Source organism: Gymnoscopelus microlampas, assembly GCF_963454915.1.
Source record: "Gymnoscopelus microlampas genome assembly, chromosome: 1".
NCBI classification, from domain to species: Eukaryota; Metazoa; Chordata; class Actinopteri; order Myctophiformes; family Myctophidae; genus Gymnoscopelus; species Gymnoscopelus microlampas.
In genome coordinates this window covers 28,923,856-28,941,716 of record NC_139962.1, presented here as the reverse complement: position 1 = coordinate 28,941,716, position 17,861 = coordinate 28,923,856, and the positions used below count along the sequence as shown (strand labels likewise).

At 42.5% G+C, this 17,861-nt stretch overlaps 1 protein-coding gene across 3 annotated transcripts in view; it reads right to left on the bottom strand.

Annotated features, from left to right (window-relative positions):
• Positions 1 to 774: 774 nt before the first annotated feature.
• The window catches only part of dhx38 (DEAH (Asp-Glu-Ala-His) box polypeptide 38), a 30,743-nt gene continuing 13,656 nt past the window's right edge, over positions 775 to 17,861 (bottom strand). For all 3 annotated transcript variants that reach the window (XM_084079200.1, XM_084079199.1, XM_084079201.1), the window contains exons 14-27: positions 17,311 to 17,496; positions 16,858 to 16,998; positions 16,402 to 16,512; positions 15,372 to 15,488; positions 14,630 to 14,737; positions 14,397 to 14,509; positions 11,598 to 11,806; positions 10,530 to 10,684; positions 9,805 to 9,960; positions 9,547 to 9,681; positions 5,902 to 6,027; positions 5,370 to 5,465; positions 4,597 to 4,718; positions 775 to 2,116 (exon numbers count right to left, since the gene is read on the bottom strand). In XM_084079200.1, the coding sequence (XP_083935326.1) occupies positions 2,035 to 2,116; positions 4,597 to 4,718; positions 5,370 to 5,465; positions 5,902 to 6,027; positions 9,547 to 9,681; positions 9,805 to 9,960; positions 10,530 to 10,684; positions 11,598 to 11,806; positions 14,397 to 14,509; positions 14,630 to 14,737; positions 15,372 to 15,488; positions 16,402 to 16,512; positions 16,858 to 16,998; positions 17,311 to 17,496 (1,857 nt within the window). In that variant the 3' untranslated portion in view covers positions 775 to 2,034. The remainder of the gene's footprint in view (positions 2,117 to 4,596; positions 4,719 to 5,369; positions 5,466 to 5,901; positions 6,028 to 9,546; positions 9,682 to 9,804; positions 9,961 to 10,529; positions 10,685 to 11,597; positions 11,807 to 14,396; positions 14,510 to 14,629; positions 14,738 to 15,371; positions 15,489 to 16,401; positions 16,513 to 16,857; positions 16,999 to 17,310; positions 17,497 to 17,861) is intronic.

Here is a 17,861-nt window from a genome sequence, read left to right as displayed (position 1 = left end):
GCGGTGAAACAAAGTTGTGTCGCAAGCTACTTCCATTTGACGGTGTCAGGTTAGGTTCGGAAGGGGTGAGAAGGATTCAGACGGGGTTTGAACGGTTAAAAAACCAGTAACCCAAGGAGCCATTTTGTATATTTTGCAATAAGACCATGTGACAGGAAATTATATCAAGAGAGAAGGACCCCTAATGAAGCTACCTGCAAAGCAAAGCAAAGCAAAGCAAAGCAAAGTGTGTTGTTTACCCAGGGTGTCGGACTAAGTACGAAACTTGTTTCCAGCCGGACCCTGCATGGAAGCCTTGCTCAAGGGCTATTCAGCGGTGATTCATGATCGATGTGATGAATTGGGGACTCGAACTAGGGACCTTCCGGTATCAAGGCCGCCCCTCTAATCACTAGGCCACCGCTGCCATGTTAGTATCTCTCTCGACATTTTCAGGATATGGTCAGGTATGATTAGGTCTACATACATAGCAAATGGGATATGACCTCAGGAAAATGTGATCGATTTTAAGCATAAAAATATATATTTTGGGGTGTATCACTTTATATTTGTTTATGTAAACAGCTAAGTCGGAATCTAAATCAGAATCATTTCAATCACATTGCGTAAATATTGTCCATGTAATGGAACCATAATGGTCCAATTGGTTCCACTTGAGGATAAATGTCCATAAAAGTCAAATACAAACTTTGCTTATCCCATGTGAATGTGCCACACAACACACAGACTACACAACATGGTTACAACATAATCATGTACAAAAAAAACAAGAGATTAAAAAATAGTCCAATTTATTCATCAGTTTACATCAGAAGCTGATTTAAAAAAGAAAAGACTTGCAAGCGACTGTCCAATAACTATTCAAAGCCATGTATGACAGGTACAGAACACAGTTCTTCTCACAACCCCACAGACGGTCTTAGCTTGGTTTTTTACTTCACAGGCAGGCCAGTCCTCTTCATATCCAACCACACTGCTTTATGATGGAGTGAGTTGAAAGCTTTATTCACTATTTGTAAATGTTGAGAAATATTCACAAACCCTTCAGGGAGAACCTCACATGAGACTGGTTGCCACTTCTGACACAAGGACCATGAAAATGAAACACTTGTCATGACTTTATCTAGCATAGTGATTCATATGCATGGTGCAAAGCTGTGGTATATTAAGGTTTGATGCAGGGTTAACTGTCTGGGAAAGCTCAATTACTAAAGGCTACATGTGTCTATTTCAGTATATAGGAGTCTCACAATAGAAATCTATGGTCTTTAGACAGTGATGCCACAAGTACAGTTTCTAAACTGTGTGTCTGTGTTGATGGTACCGAGGCAGTTTAGAGCACTATCATCCTATTCTAGGGGGAACATTAGCAGAAAATAGGTTATCTACAAGCTTCCAACACCTTGTGAAGCGATGCGAGCTTGTAGATTCGCTATTTTCGGCAAATAAATTTGGTGTAGAAGGAAAAGAGAGCAGGCCAAGTAAAGAGCCAACTCAGGTCAACTTTGCCAAGTATTGAGGGTTTAAGTGGTCAACCCACAACTCAACAAGAAGATGATCAGCCAAACACAATATGAAACAGAATTCTCATAGTTGAAACAAGACCCACAAAATAACTAATATCTGGAAGAACAACAAAGCCTGCAGAATTACCATTAATGTCCACTTAAAATACACTCCTGCCCCTCTAAACCAGTTTTTAGAGATTAAGTGCAATATTATTATTGAATGTAAATGACATTACAGCATTGTTCTTTATTTCATTAACTATCAAAAAAACAAACAAAAACATGCAGCAATCTATCAGAGATACAGCTGTCAGCCTATGACGCTGTAAGGATGCATTGTGATAAAGCTGAAGGAAGGATTATCTTGGAAGTCCTGTGCCTTATACAAGTTCTCCCTCTAGTGGTCTCTAGATGAATCACACAAGGCTATGATCATGTTGGCAGGGACGATTGCCTCTGCTGTAAGCCTGGTCCATATGAGCAGGTGAGTGCCTGTGGTTGGTGGCCTGCAGCTGTAACAGAAGGTCTAGAGTCCAAAGCGGGCAGGGGTGTGCCTGGGAGTCATGGGGACCTCCTCTTTTCTTCCTGGGGTGCAGATTTTCACTGCCCTGTATTAGAGAAGAAAAGTTACATAAACATTTTGTTAGCATATGTTTCATTAGCCATGCCAATGTAAAATAGCAGTAGACATTATTTGGTTTCACAGCATTGTGTTTTTCACGATACAGTCACACCCTTCCGAACAACAGTAACTAGACTTTACGTAGATCTTAAGTGTTCATTTATACGTCTGTAACTCAGACAGTGTACAAATGGAACCACTTTGTACATTATTATAGTTCAACTAGAAAGTGTTTGGTTTCCGTGATGCAAGTCATGGGGGGCCGAGTAATTTGTTGGGGTAAAATTCCTTATACTAATTGGTTATACTTTTTTACATTTGTGCCCCCTATGATTACAATCAAAAAGCTGTAGGGAGTCATGTGACTTTCATTGTCACATGACTCCCAAGATCATGTGTAACTAATTTGAAGGAGATTGTTGCAGAAACATAAAAGTTAAACCTTTTACATTTGTTGTGCCCTCTATGGGTTGAAGTGAAATCACCTTTGGTGCTGCGTTAAAGGACGACTTTGTTTTTTTACAACCAAGGTTTATGTTTTAGCTTGTAATTAAAGTAAATAAAAGGAGTGTTAAAAAAACAAAACTTTTTTACAGTGGGAGGGGGCATTCGGGCAGGTGGCTAAATGTCTTTTTTTACACAATAAAACAGGTCCTGTGGCCAGATGTGAGTTATTGGGGGCTAGAAGAGCTACTGTAAATAATAATAAAGAAATCGACGGGTTGGACGGGTTATTGTGTAAAAAAAGCCCAACGATATGGAATATAAAAATATTAATAATTTTATTATCACAAGTCCTCATAATAATAAATAGCCCAAAAAGGATTGGGTGTATTGTGTAGTTACAATTCTAGAATCTACAAGTTATAATAGGCCACCATGTAAAGTTGTCTGTTATAGCACCGCCATGAAGCCGATTGGTGTTTTCATGCGTAGGGCATTGGACTGTGAATCTATCAACCAAGTGTTGTAACTGTATCTCTTCGGAGATAAAAAATACTGTCACAGTTTCCAATAGACATACCATTGGAGAAGTAACATTAACTGTTAATTAAAACTTGTAAATAGGATGTTCGTTATATTCAAATATTATGTTGATTTGAGATAATACTTGAGTATGTGGCACGATCACTGTGGGAGTAGTGCGGGAAACGTTTGCGGATATAAATATAGCCATACAATGATAGGTGCAATAGCTATACTGTGGTTGCCTTTGAAGCAACCGTACTAACAGCGTAGTAAGTAATGCCAGAGACATGGTGCTGTCACTTGGTAGTGCTGTTGATAGGGAGGTAGAAAGAGAATGGACAAATGGCTGGAGGGAGAGAAAAAAAAACGGTTTGGCCTCTCTGTAGAGACTGGAGGTACGTTGCAGCCTGACGCCTCTGACAGCACAATCTATCATCTTTAATTACAGCAGTGTGACCCTGACACTGCCTAGTGTCCCCTCATCTCTCTCTCTCCACACACAAGCCACAATTACAGCCATCAGGCCATAACCCCTCTCTGTCATTGTGTCCTCTTCTGTCCCCTCCTGTCCCCATCCCCATTTTGTCCTGTCCCCAGGCATAGACAAGGACACCAGTAGTCTGAAAGCATATAGTGCTGGCATGGATATGGAGGACTGGAAAAGGAGATTAGTGGCTGGGAGCACTGATGTGGAGACCATGACACATGTTCCTCAGTGTTGGTGTATACGTATACAGTAGTCTCTCTCAAGAGAAAATAAAGGACAATTAAGTCTCATAATAATTACTGGGACACTTTGTATTTCAAAGTGCTGCTTCATGCTGCTGCTGGGTTGAAGGAGGTGTGAGAGGCAGCAGGCAGACGTAGCAGGTGCAGTCCTGCATCCTGGAAAGTGTGTACACTTTGGGGGGGGGGGGGGGGGTGGTCCTCGTTTCCCGGCCGAGAGACAAAGGCAGCAGCGGAGAGCCCGGGAGAGCAGACCACCCTCATTATAACATTTAAAACTTCACTACACTTAATCTAATTCTTAATCCTACAGCTCTAATGTGATTATTTTCAACATATCTGTCACACAAGCTCAGATAGATAAACCGTCTGATTAATTAACAACAAAAGACCCCTCCCCCAACACTTTCTCTTTCTTTATAACCTTATTTCTTTCCTGTGAAGCTTGAGGATGGGTGTGAAATTAATTTTTTGGTCTAATTTGAAAATGAACGTTCTCCTCCTTTCTCTGCTCTGCTGTGGCACAATTTAAATTGCTGCAGTAATGGGGGTCAGCAAGGAGTCAATATTATTTCTTTTTGTCTCGTCTGGAGGGACCAGAGGTGAGAAAAGCTCATCATGAGGAGTGAGAGAGGTGGAGTAGAGAGAGAGGGAGAGGAGGAGGAGAGAACGAGGGGTGGTGCTGACGGGGGAGGCAGAAAGGCAGGTAAATTAAATCGTTTCTACTTTGACTGTGGATGGAGAATGAGGTGCACAAGGAACCTTCCTCACCTGACACTGTTGGCGTTGCTCTTCTTCTCCTGCTCCTCACGACGTGATCGCAGCTGCTCCTCGGCCATAGACATCTCCTCCTCCATGTTGGTGATCTCCTCCTTGGCCCTGCGTCGGTTCTCCTGGAAACACACACACACACACACAGGGAAGTGGGTGAGTGCGAGAAGTTGAGACAGAAAATAGGGATTAATATAAAGGAAGGAATAAGTTAAGTTTTATGAGCTCTATGAGGCAAGCCTTCTATAAGAGGCTAGCCTCGACCGATCAGCTCTCAATTTCTTGTGCACACTTGCCAGTAGGCCAAAGAAGTACCTCCACGCATTAAAAAAAAAATATATATATATTTTTTGAATGCCTTTATTGATAGGATAGTAGGTTGACAATAAATGGGGAGAGAGATGAGGAGTGACATGCAGCCAAGGCCGTCGGGAACCCGCGACGCGCTGTCAGGCTACTTCGGCGCCTAGGTGCCCGGACCGCTACGCCAGCAGTCCGGGCCACCTCCACGCATTTTTATATTTAGCATAACCTTCTAAAATAAAGTATGGCCTTGTATCATGAGTAAAGTTTGCCACCAAAGGAAAATTCATACTTCACCATAAGTGTCACTCTACACCAGAATTGCATTGCTTGTGTTTTTAGCTTGTCGATCTGTTTTCTTTGGTAAGCGACATGTCATACTATGCAGTATAAATTAGGCTTAAGGTGGCAGCATACTGAAAGTCACACTGTGCCTCAGAAAACAGTAGTATTATGTTGTCCTACTGTACCTGTCTGCTCTTCCCTGCATGTTTAATGCTGTAGAACATGGGCCCCAGCTCTGCCAGCCATTCTCCATCCACCGCTGTCACACACTGCATGTACTCCTACAATAATGAACACTGGTGAGACATACTGTACACACAACACACTGCATGTACTCCTACAATAATGAACACTGGTGAGACATACTGTACACACAACACACTGCATGTACTCCTACAACAAGGAACACCGGTGAGACATACAGTACACGCAACACACTGCATGTACTCCTACAGGAACATACATTGGTGAAACATAGAACACATTGCATTTATTGATGAAACATACATACTACATACTGCATGTACTGATGAAACATAAATATAACACTGCACGTACTGATAAATACAACATACTGCATGTACTCCTACAAGAACAAACACTGATGAAACATACAGTACATACAGAAACACTGCATGTTCTCATAAGAACAAATACTGGTGAAAACATAAAATGCAGCACATAACAAAGGTTTTCAGACGTCTGTTGTCTGTTTACCTTAGTGGTCATGACCAGCTCATGGTAGGTGATGTAGTCTGGAGTATAGCCCATGCCAAACAGGGAGCTGGTGGGGTGGAGGTGACAGGGCATGCCTGTTCTCACATTCACATACTCACCAATGCCCTGGAAACACACACAAACAAACAAACAGAGACAATTTAATCAACAACAACAATGTCAATGTGAGAGTGAGCATGGGTATCCTAGGCCAATGTTTCTCTGCACCTGGCCACGTCACATGTGTGTGTTTTCGCATCCCCTTTTCAAATGTATACAATGCATTAATACACGCCGGATGCCACTCTGTTTAGATCAGGGGTGTGAAACTCATTTTAGGTCACGTGACTCCATGCGGATGACGCATGCTAACACTGAAAAGCACAAACGCTGTCATAGTATTCTGTCACATTAAACAATACATAATGTATTGCAGACAGTAGTGTCACTGACCCAATTTGAAGGACTAGGGATGGAGCTCGTTAATTTTTATTGATAATGAGCACCTTATCGAGCCTGCTTATCGAACCGAGCTTTTATCGAGCCCACTATCGATCTTTTTCTATTATTAAAAAAAAAGACGTGAGACGAAAATTTCTGAACAGAACCGATATCTTTTTTTATTGGCCAGTTGTGACAGTGAGTTTGTGGCTGACCACTATCTAAAATTAAATGAAGATGACAAAAGTTAAAAATATTTTTGCCTATCATTAAAACAACCATTCATATAATGTGCAATAAGTGTTAAATGGCTTTATATTATGAATAGTACTGTAATAATTACTATAAAATCTCCATGTCTCTTCAACTTTTTATAAACAAAAAATGCATAGTTATTTTTTATATACTTTTTTCTTTGTTTTAACCAAAATATATCACTTGCACTACATTTTACTAGGGCCTTCAAATACAGTACTTTTCTAACAGACAGAAGGCAAGTGACCTTTTTACTTTTGGAAAATAATATTGAAGAAACGGTTAATGTGTGTACTGTCACTTTAAAAGCGCAATGTATACTTCATCGTACGACGGTGTCACGCACCAAACATAGCCGATCTCCAAGCTCACACTGCGTCTGTTCGCACCACGTTGTGAGCTTGTAGATCTGCCATTTTCGGCAACGATAGACTGAGGGACGGACACGCTCAAGGAACACTAGTTATTCATTCACAGGGAGATCCTAAACGGATTATTATCAATTGGATTATTAAAATTGTCAACGGAGACTTGCTACCTTGGGTAGAAGTGGACGAGTGAAACTTTTGAGCGTTTCACTCGTTGACGCCATTGTTTCACCGCTGCACCGCACATGTAAACACAACGTCGCAACCCGAGTGTACAAATGGAACCAAATGGACGCTTACAGCCCCCTTAAAATAGTGATGTAGTGAGCCAATAAAATTCATCTTCCTTGTTTCACCGGGCAGCGCTGTTTGGCACAACTTCAGCAGCTATCAATACACTTTTAGACCAACATGTTTGTGCCAGCGTGGGTGATTAGATTTATTTCTTGATCGCCTCTTGTTTTTATAGTTTAGACATGACGTCATCATGGGCCGCTACACTCGATAACAGGCTCGACAAGCCTAAAGCTTATCGAAAACCGGGTCTCGATAAATTCATGCCCGGGTATATAATGGACCCGGTTTTCGAGCTCCATCCCTATGAAGGACTGCCACTAAAACTGTGGATTGGTTCTGCAATGCAGTATTTTTTACTCTCCAATTGTGTCCACCCAGTTTTTACAACGAAAGCTTGGGATATTGTCTTCAGTGTTCAGTCTATAGTAGAACAATACGCATAGAGGCATAATTGTGAGTCATTCAGGTGGGCAAAAGTCAGACTAACCGGCACAATTCAAGCATGAGTTTTTGTGACTTTGCATGTTAACATAAAGCATATTTAAGTGCTCCGTTATATCCACTAAAAATGCAAACTTATGAAGCCAGTCTGGGTCAATTCTCCCACTGGCTTCCCTTTCTTATTCATGAATAGTCCAATTTCTGATTGAAATTAACAATTGAGCACAGCCCCTGGACTTCAGTGTGGCAGGGTAGGCCATGGCCAATAATATTTGCAGACAAAATATTTAAATACAAATTGCCGATGGTTGAGGCCATTGAATAAAAAATAACCATTTTGATCACACCATTGCTCTCGTCAACTGCAGTAGAGAAGGCAATAAATTACTTCAATTTGTCTTTTAGTAGACTAATCTCCTGCAAGGTCCCTAAATCTCTCTGCCTCGCGGTCTTCAATGCAGTGCTTGCCCTCAAAGGTGAGACGACTTCCCTCGCAGGAGGTGCTACGCAGCAGGTGTCTGCTCCATCCAGTGTTAGAGAGAGAGAGAGAGAGAGAGGCTGCCACACACAGAAGGACACGAATATTCTAATAGTCTCTGCCAGGCCGAAGGCCGGAAGGAGACTACCGGTATGCTTTCGCCCGTGTCTGTTCATCTGTATGTCCGTGAGCAGCTAATCTCTGGCACCTTTAGACCGATCGGCATGATATTTTGCACACACACTCCCAGTAGACCAAGGAAGAACCTCTGCCCCAAATGTTTTAAATCGCCCTAATGGTGGCACTATAACAGGGCCCTAACATTTTGGCCTATAACTCTTGAACCGTAGGTCGTACAATCAAACTTTTTTTGTATATGGATTCCTTGAATCAGGGCACAACTTTCTATGTAGGCCACGCCCAATTACAACACACTTTTTCCTACTACTCGTACATATTTTGTCAAAAACTCACGCAAATCGGTACACATTATGTCTGTGGTCAGGTGATCAAGATGTATCCGTCAGCTTTTTGAGATTCCATTCAGATTGGCTACGATTCGCTTTCAAAGTTTGTGATAGGGGCCCGTTTTGCACAAAATGCCACAAATCATGAATGCACATTCCCGTAGGCCAAGGAAGAAACTCCACCCCAAACTTTTCAAATCGGCCTCATAGTGGTGCTATAACAGCCCGCTTCATTGTTTTGGCCTATAACTGTCGAATCGTAAAACCTACAATACTACCTTTACCTGGATTACTTGGATCATGAAAACACCCCATATAGGCCCCGACCATTTGTGCCAACTCGTTGTCCTCAAAACACACTTTATTCTACTGCGCCTACAACTTTCGTCCAACTTTACCCCAAATGATGGCGATTTTGGAACCCCTGATTTGGATGATGATAGTTCTGCTGCATCTAGACTGGGATCAACTCCTTTTGCAGTTTTCTGATCCGGTCTAAAGCGGACATAACTTAATAAGCATCATCAGGCGGGCAGAAACCATGGCGGAAACCAAAAACGCGCTTCCCCAAAATGATTCCCCTCTACCAGATTAAATTAGTAATTTGATGAATCCGCCAAGTTTCTTAAAGTAAAACTTCAAAATACTTCATTTGGAATATGCATCTTTTACTCTAACTTGTAGCGCGACGGGTTACAAGTTACTCGATTCAGTATTCATGTGAGGGAACAAAAACAAATGGCGCCGACCGGAATCCACAACTGGAAACCACTTTCTAGAGGGCGTGGCCTAGACCGGATCACACTGGTCAGTTCAGAATGAAAACCAGGCTCTGTGTGGAAAGCCTGGTGACGCAAGGTTAGCTGCCTCACAGACATCAACCAATGCATTCAAGTACCTTGAGCTTGGCAGCCTGGTGGAAGTAAGCGGCACAGATGCACTTCCTGATGATGTCCCAGTCAGAGCCGCAAGAGATCAGATTCATCCTCTGCTGCACCATAATGTCCTTAAGTTGGGAGCGAACCTCACGCACCTGCACCAACAAACCATATACAAACAGGTATGTGTGTAAGTACGCATGCATTAGTCCCATCTGGACAAGAGGCTTCACCCAATAAGGTGAAAGCCAGCCAAATTAAGGCAAGTTATACGAGACCTTGCGCATGGCCTTGGTGTGGATGAAGTGTTCATTGCACCAGACGCTAGAGTAGTTGTTGTTCTTCCACTGCATGTAGACGTTGAGGTAGGTGAGGTGGTCGCTCTCGGGGACCGCAAACTTCTCCCTGACCTGGTCGCTCTCCTCCTCACGACCCTGGAGGAGCAGATGGAATTTACACATGGTTATTTTCATACCAATTGCCTGGTAATTAATGCAATACAATGTTTTTTGTTCGTTCGTTCTTGCTTAACTGCATAATTCTTCCATGAGTCCAGAGTAACAAATCATCAATTCAAGTCACCTAATTTGAAATACTAAGCACATAAAAACAAATACATAGAACAGCAGCTCATTTTAAGTGTTTGACAGATTGTGTCTGTCCTTTATCATTTATATTGTGACACTGATCAGGCATACACAGGAAAATGCTGTTATTCCTTAACCACTTGAACCCTAGCGTTCTTATTATGGGAATGTCATAATAGGCAAACATTTGGCAAAACTCGTCCAGCGGAAACAGCCGATCGCACCGCAATGCAAAGCGGTGTGAGCTTATAGATAGGTTATTTCCGGCTACAAGATTTGGTGTAGAAGGAACAAAGGAGGGGACCAAGTATGGGACCTTGGGGGACCCCAGTCAACAAAGTATTTTAGTGTTTAAGACAGAAGACTGTCTTAAACCCTGCAGAGAAGAACACTGTGGCTGTGTCAATGAACGGCACCTTGGGTCTGTAGAAGATGGCCGGCACAGACAGCATGGAGACGATGATGAGGATGTCAGCACTACAGCCCATGTCACACGACACGATCAGCATCTTGGACAGAGCCGGGTCCAGGGGGAACTCCACCATCAGGCGACCAGTCGGTGTCAGAGCACCTAAACAAGAACACAATCACAGGTTACACACACACACTACAAACGAGAAATATGAAGGAAGAGCATCCTTTGGGTGAGTCTCTTTCTGACCACAGGGAGCCTGCTGGCATGGAGGGAGGAGATGGAATAAACGTTTGTCTATCACTGTGACAGAGGAGGGACAAACTGCTGACAGTGGAGAATACTTTGATTATCTAAACCGAGGGGGTGCACATGGCTGAAAAACTTCTGTTCTGATTTTAATGATTAGATGAAAGAGTGTAAGAGGCTTATGAAGTGTGTGTGTGTGTGTGTGTGTGTGTGTGTGTGTGTGTGTGTGTGTGTGTGTGTGTGTGTGTGTGTGTGTGTGTGTGTGTGTGTGTGTGTGTGTGTGTGTGTGTGTGTGTGTGTGTGTGTGGGTGAGAGCAGAGAGGCAGAGCAGGGCCAGGTAAGCTTTAATCAGACATAATCTGCTGTTAACACACCATACAGGGTTACCGTCAAAACTCCCCCCCTCCCATCCACACCCAAATCCCTAAATCCCACGGAATCGGGCTAAGATGAGACAGAGATGAGACCCCACCAGTCAAATCAAACACAGGATCAGGTACTAGGCAATTACTCTAGCGACTAAGCCCCCAGCTCCATCCCTGCTTGTGGTGTCTCTGTATCATCACTGCAGGAACCCCCCACAGAGGCTACCGCCTGCAGTATGTGGCGTCAGCATCTCTATGCATCATAAAAAAAAAACGTAATCAAAAACATGAGCGGTGTCACATCTTAATCCTGAAAGAAGCCACGTTCATTCCTAGGTTTCCCACGCATGCTATATACACACACACACACTGTATAAGTTTGTGTGTATATATATATATATATATATATATATATATATATATATATATATGCTGTAAGATAAGGACCAGCACCTGACCTGTGTTGTCAAGAGCTCCCAAGATCCAGAGCTGGTACATGGAGTTGAGCATGTTGTCTTCAGGTGGCGGGTCCATGAAATGGAAGAGCAGCAGGTCCTGGACGCCCAGAGACTTCAACAGCAGCACCACGTTGGACAAGTTGGTCCGCTGGATTTCTGGGATGGTGGTGGTCAACATCTCGTTCTTATAGGCACTCTGAGTGTACAGTCTGCAGGGATGAGGAGAGCACCGACAGACGTGGAGAGAGAAGAAAAAAAACAGGAAGGGAGTTACTCTAAATCTCAATGACCTGCTAGCATTTTGTTCATTTATCATAAACTAACAAACTGCACAGAGAGGGGTGAGTTTACTTAATGCCACCTAGTTAGAATTCGTTCTAGGTGGCACAAACGAGAATTGTTACCGTTATTACAAAGTGACAAAGCTATTGCAATGGAGAGGCAAAGGTAGGATGCTAGCGTATCCAAGTACTGTCTGTGAGCAGCCATTGTGATATTCTAGCTTAGAGTGAAATGCCAAAGTTATCATTAATCATTAAAGTTACTGGGTTAGCCCTCTCAAGTGTGCACTTAATTTTTAAGTGTGTGGTTGTATAAGGTTGAAGCTGGCTATGCTGTGTGTGTGTGTGTGTGTGTGTGTGTGTGTGTGTGTGTGTGTGTGTGTGTGTGTGTGTGTGTGTGTGTGTGTGTGTGTGTGTGGTCACAGCTAAGAAGGCCTTTGAGTGGGTAAATTATGCACACAAGTGGAATATGGCTTACTCTCTCCCCTCTATTTACCGCATATACCCATCAACCGCCAGTCAAAGCCCTCGCCTCTACTCATTGTCAGGCTCTGCTCACAAACCAATTCTTCACAGGTTAGTTTCTCTGTGTGCATGGGGGTGGGCTGGGGGGATTTCATGGCATGCTAGCTTTCATAAGCATCCCAGCTCATTAACGATGCAAAAGGTAGCGTGTATTCGTGTGCGAGTGTCACACACTGCATCTCTACTTAACCAAATGTGGAAGACAGGGGGAGAAAGGTCTGGTGAATCCAGTGACAGGGTCTTTTGTGGTACATTTTCCACACTGTAAACAAAGTTAAACAGCATGAAATCCTCTTGGGATTAGAAAATCTGTCTCTCTCTTCCTCTTCCTGCCTCCGACAGTTTTGAAAGCATTGGACACGTCGCAGATCAGAGCCCTGCCAGGACACACCGTCTGAGGAGGAAGCTGATCTCCATCAGCCAGAGGATGAAAACATTCTGCTCAAAATGTTCTTATTTGGTTTTCTGCATTCGAGAGGATGCATGAAGTCTTCCGCGAAATACCAGACTTAACAGAGATTAGCGTATTTCAGGTGGTTTCATTCTCTATGTGGGCTGAAATAGTCGTTAAATAAAGGAAGAATAAGACACACAATTCAATGGGTGGTTCCACCCCTCAGCAGGATGCTACAAAAAATACCTGTGAATACTAGGATGAACTAGGGATGACTTCCTTTGTCAGAAGCAGGACATATTCTCTTTCACACCTTCTGCGTTCCCTTAGCCATTTAAAACACTGGTGATGACCTTCAAGGCAATCAAGGGCATGGCACACCCTTACCTTCAGGACCTGATCCAATCCACCCCTACCCGCTCACTTAGATCGGTTAAAGCAGGAAGCCTGTCCCAGGTGTCCCTACGACAAGCAGGAAGTGCCTGTCTCTACGACACCCTGGCCAACGCTCCAAGCGGCTGTTGAATGAACCTCTGACCTCCCCCCTTCGTCAGGACTACAGACTTAGCCTCGCGTAGCCAGACTATATCACTGCGTGGATATGAGTCTGGTGCCTCTATGAGGACGTTCTTTTTCCAAGGGGGCGGGATCAAAACAATGGCTCTGGACGCAATTGGTTAGGCCTACAAACAAATACCAATCACAGTCTCCCATATTTTAATACTGGGCCCTGATTGGTCACCCCAGACTTCTGGAGCAGGAAATGTATTCACAATGGAGCGGTGCCAGACCCAAATCGGGTTTGCACTGGCAGATTCGTCTGGTCCCAGGCTACTGCAGACTCACTCTCCATTTTCCACCAGTCTGAAACCTCACCTCTTCAGACTCCACCTCACCCCCTAGCACTACTCATTCCTTCAATCACCCATTTCTTGATAGATGCAAGTTGTAGTATGCAGATATGTGAACAAGTAACTGTGTATGTGTAGATAAACATATACTGTTTTGCTTGTCCACAAATGCTAAGAATGTTGTTTAGATAGCATGTTGTTTAGACAGATATACAGATTAGCTGTTGCATATATATATCACACACACACACACACACACACACACACACACACACACACACACACACACACACACACATATATATATATATATATTTTATGTATAAAAAACAAAATCAGAAAACGTAGGTTAGGATTTAGAAGGCGTTTTTAGAATCGGCCTCAAGTCTAAATGGGCTAGTTACTTTGTAGCATTAAAGTGTTTTCTTTGCATACCCTGTCGTTTTGTTGCCTAAGGTTCACGACATTTACTCTCATCTTGCACTTTGTAAGTAGCTCTGAAAAAGTGTCTACTAAATGCCTAAATTGAATATGGCAGACCTCAGAGTCAGAAGTCAGAGATGAGTGCAAGTCAAAATCGAGAAGATTATTTTATTCTTTTTATTTTGCCCCATAGAAAAGTGATTTAACGAGGGGAATGAAATATAAAAATAAAATAAAATAAAATGAAACATTGTTGAAACGTGTGTGTGTGTGTGTGTGTGTGTGTGTGTGTGTGTGTTCTATGTCTTGACTCCTGAAGTGTTACCTGTAACACTGCCCTGGTCCTGTACGTCCTGCTCTGCCAGAGCGCTGGTTGGCGTTGGCCTGGCTGATGGGGTACACCTGCAGGGCGTCCATTCCAATACGAGGGTTGAACACCTGGCCAAACAGACACCGACAAAAGTGAGTGAACAATACAGAGGGAGTGTGTTAGCCTGGTCAAATGATTGTTGAACAATTTAGAAATAAAAGAGCAGTTCAAAGTGCACTTAAAAATACCTTAAGTTTACAGTATCCTGCATCCACGACAAACATGATTCCATCAACAGTCAACGACGTCTCAGCAATGTTGGTAGCAACAATGCATTTCCTCACTCCATCTGGTGCCTAACCATGTGCAGTACAAGAAAACATTAGAAACTAAGCCGATTTCAATTAACTGCATTGCCTGGATACAGAAATGTAAAGACAAAACATAAAAGTGTTATATGCAGAGGGGCCTTGTGAGCAGTGGTGGAAAGTAACAAAGTACATTTACTTAAGTAAAATGTTGAGGTATTTGTACTTTACTTGAGTATTTCCAATTTCCAATACTTTTACTTCTACTCCACTACATCTCAGAGGCAAATATTGTACTTTTACTCCACTACAATTATTTGAAAACTTTAGTTACTAGTTACTTTTCAGATGTAAATTATGATATTATGAAACATACATTAACCACTTTAGCCCTATTTTATACCTGCACTATTTGAAAATAGCCGATCTACAAGCTCGCGACGCGTTGTGAGCTTGTAGATCTGCTATTTTCAAATATTTTAGTACTTTTACTTTTGGTACTTTAAGTACATTTTGATGCCAATACTTTTGTACTTTTACTCAAGTAAATTTGGAATTCTGGACTTTTACTTGTAACAGAGTATTTTTATATTGCAGTATTGGTACTTTTACTTAAGTAAAGAATTTGAGTACTTTTTCCACCACTGCTTGTGAGACAACAAATCAGGATAAGGTGAGAGACCTTTTGGAAGATTTTGGCCTGGAGGTCAGAGGGCAGCTGGGAGTAGATGGGAAGTACAGCCAGAGGAGGAGCACTTTCCAGGTCCTCTAACCGTTCGGTAATCTGATCTGAGGTCACCTGCCAGGTCAAAGGAACAGTGTTGAACACGTTTCCATTTCACATACATCTCAATTTATTCTCTGAAGTATGATGGTGTCGCTTGCCAAAAATAACTGATCTACAAGCTAGTGACGCAACGTTTTAGATTTTATATCTGTAATTTTTGGCAAGCAACACTTTCATGCGAGAGCATAATAACGTTTAACAACATAGTGGCTCTTGAGCCCCAAGGCTTTTCAATCACCCTCATCATTATTATTATTATTACCACCATTTATTTAAGAAGATAAATCATTTATGCATTTTATCCAGCACCTCTAACAAATCTTTTTTCTCTCTCTTTTATACCAAATCTTGTAGGCTGCAGGCCACTTTTTGTCTGCAATACGTGAAAACGACGAGCCATGTAGCCCATAGGGCAGGAGCCCATCTCCTGTTTATGTAGTGGGAGGTGGCTTGAGGTACAAGTACATAATAGTTGTTGCGGGGATTTACATGTACCCCCAATCTAACCCTTGATGTTGAGTGCCAAGCAGCGAGCCATTGGGTCCCATTTTTATAGAGGCAACACTGATCAGGTCAGTGTAATTTAGAATTGTGATTAACTGGGCCATTATAATTGGAACATGGAAGTAGGTGAAATGTATTTTCCGGTCTTGGTATTTTCATAGGTTAGGTTGACAATAAGAAAACAAACTTATAAAGGCCTTATCCTTTAACCACTTAAGACCTATGAACTAGGTCATACGACAAATAGTGATTCTACAACCTCACAACACATTGATATGCAACATGTTGTGAGCTTGTAGATCGGCTATTTTGTAGGGAATTAATTTATGAAAAAAGTTTAAATACGGCGACACAAGATTTCTGCCTGACAGCAACGATATGAGTGTGGTAGAAGCAGCATGGTGACCACCAGGTGCCTCACCTCAATGTCCTCCTGACCAGGCATGAAGATGAGGATGTCTCCTGACATACCACTGAGGTGGATCTGAAGAGCCTGCTTCACTGACGCCTCCACATAGTCCTCCTGAGGGGTCTGCAGAGCACATCACATTACATGATAGGAAACCATGCAGCAACATTCAAAAAAATAAGCAACTACATGAAAAACACTTCTTATGTTGTAGAAATGCACAAGGACGGTGAATTGTTCGTGCTTCAACACTGCAAAATCTCATCATTACAGTTTTCAAAAGACTTTGAATATTGTGAAATAATCATCTGGTAATATAATATGATGTGATCTTCCTAGTGTCTATTGCAGATATAGATGAGTGACTGATGGGGGTTAGGAATTGTGGCTTTTCGTTGCCAATCACACAGGACCTTAAGAGATACCATGCTATGCCTATTCCAAACAATAATTTAACTAAAAAGATACCTTGCTGAACAAGATGTCCACTGGGAATGTTCTTCCTGGAATGTGGAATACCGGGACATTGCCAAAGAATGATGCAAATTTATCCGAGTCCATGGTAGCAGAGGTGACAATGAGCTTCAAGTCAGAACGTCTAGACACAACCTGGTCAAGGGTTAAGAGAAAAGTAGAAAAATGTAATGTACATGAAAGCAATATGCACCACAGTAATAACATGACACACATACCACTAAGACAAAAATGTGTCATAAGTTGCATCTATTGATCATTATTCAAACAGCAGCCACTTTGCTCTCAATTAATACACTGGTGTGTAATACCCCCCGGGTGTGACTTAATTCTGCTCTTTCTTAATACTCTTGGATGGGAAACCCCACCCCAGAGTATTAAAGTAAGCAAAATGGCCAGCGTGTGAATATGGTTAATTCAAAGGGTGTTGGCTATTGTGGCCCTGACCTCACGCAGCAGGCCGAACAGCACGTCCGTGTTCAAGGAGCGCTCGTGAGCCTCGTCCATGATGACAGCACTGTAGTGGTCCAGATCCGACTCCCTCAGGGACTCTCTCAGCAGGATACCATCTGTCATGTACTTGATGACTGTTTTCTCTGATGTGCAGTCCTCGAAACGGATCGCATAGCCCACCTGCAGCACATGTCAAAACAATCAACTAAAGATAATCGGAAGAACCTTAGTTTAACGACTAGATGGCAGTCTTGAGCAGCATATGAGTGATTCCATAACAGCTATAAGATGCAAGAGTGTGACCTCTGTTTAACAACTAGATGGCAGTGTTGAGCAGCGACTGATTCCATAACAGCTATAAGATTCAAGAATGTGACCTCTGTTTAACCACTAGATGGCCATGTTGAACAGCATATGACTGATTCCATACCAGCAATAAAAAGATGCAAGCATATACACCAGGGGTTTTCAACTGATTGTGAACCAGGGACCACCACCCTGACTAAGAATCAACCTGGGGACCACTGTTGTGTTGGGTGGGAATA